This window comes from Carex rostrata, chromosome 10 (genome assembly GCF_964058835.1).
Source record: "Carex rostrata chromosome 10, lpCarRost1.2, whole genome shotgun sequence".
Lineage (NCBI taxonomy): Eukaryota > Viridiplantae > Streptophyta > Magnoliopsida > Poales > Cyperaceae > Carex > Carex rostrata.
Genome location: NC_135927.1, coordinates 12326579 through 12338705, shown reverse-complemented (window position 1 = coordinate 12338705; position 12127 = coordinate 12326579). Strand labels below are relative to the sequence as shown.

Here is a 12127-nt window from a genome sequence, read left to right as displayed (position 1 = left end):
TAATATTGAGATCACATTGAGTGGTTCCAGTTGACTATTTAGACTATGAAAACAGAGATAAAAACGTGACTCGTGGGGCATTTGAATCCTACTTTTGTACTAATAGTTAAGAATTAATTTTTATAAAGATAAAAATAGTATGAAAATGGTTGAAAAATAATCGGTAAAATTAAGGGTGTCAACGGATACGGTAAGGGTCGGGTGGAAGGATTTTCATACTCGTACCCATTACAATTTGTTCTTGTCCGTACTCTATCTTTACCCGCTACAAATCATCTTATCCGTACCCTACCCTTACCTGTTATGATTATTGGATAACGAAATGTTAGCGGATAAATAATAGATAATACTAATATAATAATTATTTTTATTATTTATTAAATAAAATATTTAAACATATATATTCATTTCACACATTATGTATAGTAAAGTGGTATGTTGGTACTTTATTTCATTCATAAAAGACTATGATTTTTGTGGATACAAATGAATTAGTTTCATTACTTACACAATATGCAGTATATAATCATTTGTTCAAATAATTAATACTCTTTTTAATGCTTATTAATATATATAATATTAATAATTTTTTTATAATTATCTAATCGGTTAATGGATACGAAATAAACTTTATCTATACCCTTACTCATTTAGATAACAAAAATAAATTTTTATTTATATCCGTATCTGATAAATTTATTAAAAAAAAAATCTTACTCATACCGTCTTATTAGATACGGTACGGATCAAATAAACGGTGTTAAAAAATTGTTATTATGAAATAGGATCCTGATAACAATCCCCACAGTCTCAACCCCGCAAAAAATCCTGTACAAACTGCCAAAAAATTCATGGGGGGACCGCTCAATCATTAATACTCTGCAGAAACTGTTAGTATTTAACTTGAAGCATCAAAGTATTTATCTTGAATTTGCAAAGTATTAATCCCTATACAATGATCTCTATTTATGACTGAATAAATCAATCCATCAATTGTCCCTGCACAAAATTTTCTTTTATTTTTGAATTGTCCCCACACAACTGGGGACCATTAAATAAACAATCTCCTCATAAATACTTGTCAGTTATCCCCGCACAAAATTTCTTTTTTTTTTTGGATTGTCCCCGCACAACTGGAGACCATTAAATAAACAATCCCCTCACCCAATGATAAATACTTCTCAGACATAATGATAAATACTTTATGCTACATGAATAAATACTTTATGCTACATGAATAAATACTTTATGTTACATGGATAAATACTTCACAGACATAGCTGCAACTTTTAGTAAAACATCAATGATAAATACTTCTCAAGTATAATGATAAATACTTTATGCTACATGGATAAATATTTTATGTTACATGGATAAATACTTCTCAGACATAACTGCAACTTTTAGTAAAACATCAATGATAAATATTTCTCAAGCATAATGATAAATATTTTATGTTACATGGATAAATACTTCTCATACATAATTGCAACTTTCAGTAAAACATCAATAATAAATACTTCTCAGACATAATGATAAATACTTTATATTACATGAATAAATACTTCACAGACATAGCTGCAACTTTTAGTAAAACATCAATGATAAATACTTCTCAAGCATAATGATAAATATTTTATGTTACATGGATAAATACTTCTCAGACATAACTGCAACTTTTAGTAAAACATCAATGATAAATACTTCTGAAGCATAATGATAAATATTTTATGATACATGGATAAATACTTCTCAAACATAATTGCAACTTTCAGTAAAACATCAATAATAAATACTTCTCAGACATAATGATAAATACTTTATGTTACATGGATAAATACTTCACAGACATAGCTGCAACTTTTAGTAAAACATCAATAATAAACACTTCTCAAACATAATGATAAATATTTTATGTTATATGGATAAATACTTTATGTTACATGAATAAATACTTTATGTTACATGCACAAATATTTTATGTTACATGGATAAATACTTTATGTTAGCGGGAATTGTTATTAAATGAAAGTATAATTAATGCAGGGATTGTTATTTTAGGACAATATAATTAATGCGGAAATTGTTATTAGAGGATAACATAATTAATGCAGGGATTGTTATTAAATAACAGTCTAATTTAATGTGGTGATATATGGAAATTATTAGCGGAATAAATGGGAGAGATAAAAGCTGTTAAGGAAGTTAATATTGAGAAGAGAGATTGCGGAAAAAAAGGGACAAATGTGAGAAAATTAGTATAATTATTCTATGAAATATAATTCCTTGTGCAATTCAGTATAATTATTCTATGAAATATAATTCCTTGTGCAATTCAGAGGGTCATACTCTTTAAAGTTCAAACCTTCTTTCTTACCAAAGTTGCCGCTGTTTTTTTTTATCGGCTCTGTTCAACCGTGATCTTGTCGGAACCGAAGTTTCCTTTTCATTCCAAGCATTTATCTCTCCATTTATTATTTTACTTTGAACGAAAGCGTTAAACAAAGAAAACAGAGGGTGAACTCACCGACGGATGATCCTAAACAGGCAACAGTAAAACTCGGATAGTGTGGTCCCCAGTAGCCGGTGACAGGTGACCGGAAAAGGGCGTCGGTGTTCGGACGTCACCGGGTGATCCCGGTCACCCCGTCACTCGACTACCGATCGAGATTCGAGACCAGACAAACCATGTATAGCAAATATACCCCTCGAGGTGCAGGATATTATACTGAATGCCACTGAGTCTGAGCTAGTGTAACTTTTGGCGGGATATGGATTAGGCCAGTTCAGTGCCTGGCTGCATGCTAAGCGTGTGCTGTCGGTGGGCCCCACCTCACGTCATGGTCCCACGCCTCTTGCCATAAAAAGATCTCCATTGCAGATATTAAAAGTAGATTAATATATTGAGTCCTAGTTCAAATATTGTATAAATTTAACTACTTTTTGGTTAAAATTATTTCATTCAATTTGAATGTCATAGAATGTTATAATATTCCATTATTAATTCATATTTACCATTCAATATCATACATAATGTTCATTTGACATGACTTATACTGAATAATGGATGTCTCCAGTTTCTCTAACAATAGAGAGTAACATCTTCCTACCATCAATATTATACATTTAAGTTCTTAGATTTGGTTCCATCATTTTCCAAGGGCCCATGGCATACTCTTATTAATTACTTGCAAAATTACCAATGGCTGCATGAACCTAACATACCTTTTGTTATACTTTTTTGGTACAATATGTTCTTTTTAATTCATTGTTGTCAAAAAAGATGATCAATTTTACCTTTTCTGTGGTTCCCTACATCCGAGGTTTTAAGTGTTTTTGAGATGTTACCATCTGAAGGCCAATAATTAATCATTACTAATTGCATAGTTTTGGATGATTCCATCTGGATTGGGTATCCTAAAATCATACCTATGAAATCATTTTGGCGCTTAAAATATTCTTAGTCAAATTTTGTTAGTATATTTATAGCATGCCTTTCCTTTATTCCATCGTATACAATTTCTAGTTGTGAAGGGGACATTTATTTAATTTATCATTTAAGCGTTGAGTGTATAGTAGACTTGGATTCAAATTGTATGAGGTGATTATTTTATCTAACTATATATATATATATATAGAGTTAGGCTGGGGTGCTATGGATAGCATAGTGGTCTCTATGCTACGGCTCAATATTCGAGTTTTCAAAATCCAAACGGTCGATCCGAACCGTTCATCTTATTCTCCATATTAATATCTGCTTGGAGACCAAATTTTATAATTTTCTGAATTTTTTTACTATTTATTAAGCCACTTTGAAAATCACTAATCCAACGGTTTTACTGTTTTGTGCAGCCACCGTTGGATCAACAATTTTGTAAAATACTTAATAAATAGTAAAAAAATTCAGAAAAATGTAAAATTTGGTCTCCAAGCAGATATTAATATGGAGAATAAGATGAACAGTTCGGATCGACCGTTTGAATTTTGAAAACTCGAATATTGAGCCGTAGCATAGAGGCCACTATGCTATCCATAGCACCCCAGCCTAACTCTATATATATATATATATATTAATTAACTCAAATTTTGAATTTGAAATTCGACCATTAATAGAATTCAGACTAATTCGATTGAAATTCGGACCATATATTCGCTCTTTAATATTTGTATCGATACATATCGGACGTTCCAGATTCATCCTGCAAAAGTATTCCATAAGATGTAATACATCATTAGTGAATTTAACACGTGAGCTTAGTAAAACATGTAGCATTCTTGATTGAAAACCCTTTTAATTGTCCAGAGAATCTAGCTAAAAATGATGGCTCAACTGGCAGATTTTGGAAGTTATCTGTGTATTCAAAGACAAAAATTATTATATTTTATCTATTGTTAATACTAATTGTCTCCTTCTTGCTATAGCTTCCCAATTTTTATTTATTTATTTTAAAGATGAAGATTATGTCTTCAAAATTTATTAATAGTGGACATGAGAAGTGTTATTTTGTTATTTTCATACATATCATACACATCCAGAGGCGGAGGGACTAAGAGAAAATGGGAGTCAATTGATCCCATTTTTTTTTAATTTTTTTTGCATTTAGATATGATTTTCTATATAATTTAGGGTGAAATGGCTTGATATTATAGAATTGACCCCAATTCTTCGTAGAAAAATTGTATATGATTGATCTCCATATATTTTTGACCCTTATAATTCGAAAGTCTGAATCCGCCCCTGTACACATCATTATTAATTTGTTATTTTGTTACTCATATTTCGTGTTGGTTGTGTCTATAATTTTTTGTACCTGTAATTCAATTGTTGGTGTTGTTTAATTTTTTTTTTTAAGGTTAATTGTTGGTGTTGTTTTCAGTTTTCCTTTTCCAATTTCCAAATAAATAGAACTTGATTTCGGTTCTTTTGACCGGTACTATATGGAATTATGGGAAAGAGGAAATTTATATTTAATTTGATCCTTGAATTTTCTCAAAATCATCAAGTTTATTTCTGAATTTTAGTTTACATCAAGTTAGCCTTTAAACTTAAAAAAAAAAAAAAAAAACTTTTTACTCTTTTCTCCTCTAGTTCATTCTTCTCACTCGTCTAGATTTCACCTTTTACATAGCTTCTCCCCTCTCTTTCGGCTCTACTTTCTTGAGTGGAGAGAAGAATGAGAGAGAGGGGAGGGACCGGAGCCGAGTGGAACTGATCGGAGCCAAAAATGCGGTATCGTCAGAGCTCGGAATATTAAATCTCTACGTCCTCTCGATTGGAGCGCGGGTGAGTAGATCTGGATGTCGGAGCACAATGGCAGTCAAAAGAGCAGATCCGATCAAAGAGAGCGATAGGGTTTAAGGTAATAGAGTAATTATGAGTATATATAAGTGAGATTACAATATTATAGTTATTTTGAGTAATTTTGTGAATTTTGTGAGAATAAAAGATTAGATTTTGTATTGGGGAGTCATTTGACTCGTTATAATTTCATTTTTCTTATCAATGAAATTGTTAGTCGACACTTAAAGCTACTAACCTTAAAAAAAAAATTCAAAAATAAAAAAAATCAAGTTAGTCTTTGAACCGTGACAATTGGACATAGTTAACCCCTAAACTTCTAATCAGGTTAGTTAACACTTGACAGCTTCTGTCAAGCTTTAAAAAAAAAAAAAAAAAAAAAAAAGACTTTTGAGAATTGCTGGGTCACATATTAGGTTTTGGGTAATTTTAGTGTTAGATTATGTCAGGATTTTGAGCGTGCAAGTTTGTTTTGAGTATGGATGGATCAAACATTAAGACTTAATATATTACATCATCTTGACATGTATTTTTTTTTAAATCGTTTAACCATTAAATTCTAAAAAAAAATACAAAAATTATAAAGACTTCTAAACTTGCTACAATATTTTGAATCATTTTAATTGAAGATCTATTGATATTTAAGTGGTCATTTCAAATTTAAAAGTTGAGGAATTCAATTAAGTCAGAAGTAATACTTTAGAGATCAAAAAATTAAATATTTGTAAACACATCCACCTCCTGGATTTTTCTGCATTTCTAGGTCTTCTTTGTAATCATATAATGCGATCGATCAACCGCAATAGCATCCATTTTCTTGAAATATTATTTGTGCTTTCAAGTCAAGATATGATCAGTTTGATCATCACAAGTCTACAAATTACCTGAGGATAGCTTAATTTTATTTCTATTTAACTTTTGGGAAAGAAAAGGTAAGTTGTCGCTTTCAAAGACTTTTGCAATTTGTCTTCAAGAATTAACTGGTTCTTTAAAAAAAGGAAATTCCAGTCAACTTAACAGACTGAAGATTATATATATATTTTTTAAATAACTCGCTAATGTCATCGCCTTATTAGGGCCTGTTCGGAAATTACTGTTCACGTGGGAAAAAAATATTCACTCAGACTGAATTTTTTTTTTCCCACGTGAACAGTAAAAATCAGTTCAAAAATTATGCATTCATATTTCTATTCCTATTCCTACGTGCATGCCGAACACACCTTAGAGAGGTTCTTTAACAGATTTTCCTTCAATGTAAAAGTGGGGGTTGTTGTAGCCTAGGAGGTAAGCAATTATATAAGGATATATTATGAGGATGGTTCAAATGCATTTATTTTTTGTGTCTTTATTATGTCTTTATTTTTAAAAATTTAAGTAATTCAAAGTTTGAAACTTAAATGTCAAAATGAAACAGTTAGATGTGATTTATGCTATTTTCTCTATGTGTCCAATAAAAAAAAATCACATTTTGATTTTGTTTTTATGTAAATCAATAAGTTAAAAATCAACGTCTAGAAATTATCCACATTAGTTTACAAGCTCAAGATGACAACCAAAACAAAGTTGAAATGTCATAATTTTTTACACGTGCATAAATAAAATGATGTAGTTCATATCCAACGGTTTTACTTTGAATTTTAAGATTTAAATTTTGAGTTATTAAAGTTTTAAAAAATGGATGCATGATGGAGACACAAAAAGCGGAGGCATTTGAACCCTCCTCATATATATATATATGGTTCAATTTTTAAGAATTGGTAAAGACATGAGATTCAATTTTTTAAGAATTTGTAAAGAGATGGAAATGAAAATGTGAAAAAATAATTCAATCTCATGCTAGAAAATGATATCCAAACACTTTTTAAATTAATTTTTCCGTTCTCATCCAATTCCCATTAATTCCCATCCAAACAAACACGAGAAGTCTAATTTTTTTTTTTTTTTAAGGTTAAAAGAAGTCTAAATTTTGATGGCAGGTGATCTCCATTATCAGTAAACTGGAGACATTGCTCCAGTTAAAATACAAAACGGGGTTGTTAGATCTCGGGTAATTATAATTCTATAACAAATCAGATCTCGGATTCTCGTCTACATAAACGGGAGAGAATTTTCAAGAGCAATTTATTGGATGTCCGATTTAAGTTGTTAATTCGTGTTTTTTACATTCAGAATTAAATCTGTACTGATTTTAACCATCCAGTAAATCTAAACTATTTGTTCAAATTTAGACACGAATATTTCAGTTTGATGCTCATTAAAATTCCTTATCTCCAAGAATCAGTTTCGAGTCCAATGACATTCTCTAATTTAAGAGATTATGAGTTCGAAATCTGATTAAAGAATATTCTATATTGTTAATAATATAATTTAAAAAAAAATGTTGGATGACTTCCTTTCAAGTTTCAACCCTCTCATAAAAAAAAATCGCTCCTCTCCCTTGCATAAATAAAAAAAAAAAATCCGACATCTTTTAATAGTCACAAAGGCTCCTTTATCCTCCAAATTATTGTGAATTTTTTCACAACCAGATGGCGTCGTGCGTTAGATCTATAAATTGATAAATGATAACTGCTATTTGTTATTCCATATATCTTGACAGAATACATCCCGTCTTCTTTTTGTAAAATACCAAAACTACATGATTTCTAAAATTGTTAAATGTGTAACAGTAAGAAGATTATAATATATGTATAGCTTCAACTGATATTAAATCGCATGACACCTGTTGAGAAAAGATAAGTATTTGTGCATATACAAAAAGTGTGTATTTAAATTCAAAACTTATTAAGCGAGCTTTTGAGTTGATTAATATTTTGCATCACAATTTCTTTCGTAAATTTGCCAGAATATATCGTAATTGTGTTTATATCTTCAAAACATTACCTACATTAAAAGAATTGAATGGTATTAAAATTCCCAATATCAAAAGATGATAATGCACGGTACAGTGGCACGCACCAATTATAAATAGGCAACCATTTTGCCACATTGGCATGTTCGTTGTGCCTTGGCACCAACCGACATCATGTGCTTAGGAGTGATCAGCTTTAATCTGCTGATGTGTGATTTGATCTGACAATTAAAATGAACCACGTTTTGTAACTTCTTAAAAAATGGTCCTTTATTTTAAACTTCCTTGAATGGTCTTTATACTGATACTTAAAAGCTATAATGCGCTGGTTCACAATTATGTGAAATAACGTGGGCATTATGATGAAATGCTCTGCCCCACAGCAAAGTCATGGTGCACAGAGTTTTAGTTAGCCATGCTATACTGGCAACAAATTGCAAGGCTAAAAGACTCAGGTTAACAACAAATCTTTTACAGTAAGTATGGTCACGTATTCATGACATATAATTGATTATGAATTTGACAACATGCAAGTTCTTGGTTCTACTTCTAGCAAAGGAACACAAGTGTGGGGAAAATGCAGCATAACTGAGCAAAGTTTTTTTTTTTTTCCAAATTAACCAATGACAATGCGGATGTTCTATTTGGCACCCAATATCACCTAGTAGTTTACAGAAAAAAAAAACCGACTCTATCAGAAAAAGCAAACCATAACACATACCAAAATGTTTCAATTCAAGAACATTGAACATCTTAACATCATACAAGTCTCAACATCATTTTTTTTTTGTTCCAACTGAGAAAAAAATATAGCTGATTGCAAACTTACCCAGTATAAAATTATCATATCATAATAGACTCACTTCAAAGAATATACCTTTTATATATCTAAATAGGACTATATAAGTAATCTTAAAAACAAATATATGATGGGTGTCTCACCTTGTTCAATTTATTTGCCCATTTAATGGCTACCATCCAGGACTAAATTATCCATAACTATGTCACAACAATTAAAAAAGCGATAATACAAAGAAAAAAGAAGAAAAAGCTAATGGTCTGGAGTCAGCACTAGACCAGACCCAAATGACACCAATGTTCCAACAGAAGCAAATTTTCCCAATCATAAATCAGAACAAAAGTGATAAAAGCTTTCAGCTTCATCTGTTTTTAACAAAAGTACTATTTATTTTCTTTTCACTTCCTAATATTTTTGTCTGTTTCCAAAAGCATTGATGTTTCTAATCAAAAGAAGAGTTGCAAACTAGGCAAAAGTAGAAGGCCTTGATGTGTTTCACCTATTTTATTGATTTTTTCCTCATTATATTCTCCCCTTTTTGTTATACATTGGCTATTGCTAATTTTTTTTTTCCCCTGTAGCAAGCACTCAACTTTTTGCTAAACTATGTGTTGAGTGTTAACAGAGGATTCAATTTTCTGCTCCTACCAAAGTCTTAACAGAGGATTCAGTTTCTTTTATTTTGGTATGGTACACAATTAAATATGAGAAATTGGCTGACTTTGGTAATGCTCAATTCAGGGGCAAACACAAACACACAATCCTAAACAGACCATAAGTAAGCATCGATATTCTGGTACAATATCAATGGTACAATATCAGCTTATCAATGGTACAATATCAGCTTTTAGGATCATCAAAAGTACCTTCAACAATATTTCTCGAAGAAAACATTAATTAATATTGTGCAAGAAAGCTAATATATGAGCCATGAGCTTAAGTACACAAGGATTATCATAGTGACACCAGTACATGCTGCGCTGGACTTACTGGAGTTGGTCCAGACAAGCCCAGTCCTAAACCAGTGCAACAATGAAGCTCAATATTTGTTATAATTCAATGGAAATTCCTGTTTATGTTAGTTAAGTCTCAGATATTTGTTCCATAGCACTTCCTATTTTCTTCTAAAAGTTATAATTCAATGGAAATTCCTGTTTATGTTAGTTAAGTCTCAGATATTTAGTAGAGAGGGAAAGAGGGAAGGGGAGTGAAAGGTTGAGGATGGAAGGGGACGGTTGAAAGTATATCCTTGCTCCAAATACGATATCCCCTCCTAATCACAATTTTGCACAGAGAAGGGGGAATGGTTGGTAACATTGGTCTCTTGAAGGTAGACAAGGTTATATCTTCCCCCTTAAAAGATCTCATGCCCTTCCTTCCCCTTGTACCCCTGATTTTAGTACATCCTTGACAGTGTGCTATTAATGTTGGTACGTCACTTTATATTGACGGTTTTGCAAGTGTAGAAACCTACTGTCCCATCCTTGCAATCTTCTTTCTCGTTCACCTTTGGTAATCACCAAATGTTTAATGCTTATTCCACCTTATTTGCAATTTTCAATCCATTTCATAATTCCATGCTAATGAGAAGTGAAAGCCATTCTGATAATATTTACATGGAAGTAGTTCAGCAGAGAACAAAAACTTACCAAGTTTTTATTCAATATATACAAGTGCTAGCACAAGGCAACACAATTGGTAGCTGCATTTCAATGTTCTATAGGTTAAACATCTCCACATTTAATCCAAAAAGAAATATACACAGAACAGGAAATTTTGAGCTATTAGATATGAACTTGTATCTCACAGATTTCAACAAGAAAAACAAAAATTAGGGTTTCCAAATATCAAATTCATAGCACATCCCGGTGAACTTATTAATAAAGGCTAAATGGTTATTCACCATCACTCTGAAACTAAAACAAAGATTAACACTTTCGACAGCTCCACTTTTAAAACAAAAGCAAAACCACCAGAATCAAAGGTCCAAAAGACGATTCATACCCGATCAATTACTCGGATTCACCAGCAGTGGCCATCTCCTTTTCACGGAGCCTCTCGAGCGCCTTTTCGTGGGCCCAGGTCTCGATCGTCAGATCAGGCTTCGCATTCAGCCCCACACCGAGGATCACGATCGTGAGAAACGAGGTGACATAGCAAGGAAGTTCCCAGTCCTCCCACTTGCGTGATTCGCCGGGCGCCAGAGGCGTGCGGTTCAAGAAGTACGCCTTTCCCTTCTCATCGGAGCCTGGGGAAGTCCAGCGTGCCGCCCCATCGCCGTCTCCACTTCGAGTGCGCACTGCGGAGCGCACTCGCGAGCGCGCCATGCCTGAGATCGCCGCCGCTAGGGTTCTCATCGGAGTTACAATTAAGAGAGTGACTAGATCGAATTTTGATCGGGAAATGGTAAGGGTACCTCCGGTCAGTTGACGCCAGGGGAAGGGAAAGAGCTTTGGATCCTGTCCTTTGTAAGGATTTCATTGAACTGTCCTAGTCAATCTAAACGGTCTATTCAAGATCGGAGGGTCCTTTTGAGCCTGACGGATCACGGGCAGAAGGGGCAGTAGGGGCAGGTTTACTGTCTGAGTTGATAACGACTGTTCGATATAAATGGAGGGTCTAGATCCTCATTAGCAATCAAATGAAATTTGTTTAAGAAGAGAGAATTGGTTTATTGTCTGGGTTCGAGTCGGATATATTTAGATCGATGGGCTACTGCCCGGCCAGGTAGACTAATTTATGGGTTTTAAATAAAGAAAAAGTAAGTTTGGGCCTTCTTTTACGAGGAGAAGATTTATTAAGGCCTATAATGGCCTGCAAAGCTGGAGAACGGATCAACTAAAATAAAACAGAGGCCAGTTTATAATTTCTGTAGGAAATTTCTCATAGCTTGGCTGTCTTGTCCAACATTACATTCCATACCTACGGATTTTTAACCCAAAAAAAAAAAAAACATTACATTCCATACAAATTTAATGTGAATAATATAATTTCTTATAAATATAAATCTTATGGAAATTTAAACCTGTACATGGATTGAAAGCCTTAATATCCTCTATTATGCAAAGGTTTAATAGCTTGGGATCAAGCGGTCATCATCTTATTATAGAGTAGAACTAGGGTGTTCCTAAGTTCGTCAAGTTCTTTTGTGAACTCAACTCTAAAACCTATCAGATTG

General features: G+C 32.5%; 1 protein-coding gene across 1 annotated transcript; it reads right to left on the bottom strand.

Annotated features, from left to right (window-relative positions):
- Positions 1-10707: 10707 nt before the first annotated feature.
- On the bottom strand, positions 10708-11396 carry LOC144561066 (uncharacterized). The gene has a single exon (XM_078310275.1). The coding sequence runs from the start codon at positions 11304-11306 to the stop codon at positions 10962-10964; it is 345 nt and encodes a 114-aa protein (XP_078166401.1). The 5' UTR covers positions 11307-11396; the 3' UTR covers positions 10708-10961.
- Between the last annotated feature and the right edge of the window lie 731 nt (positions 11397-12127).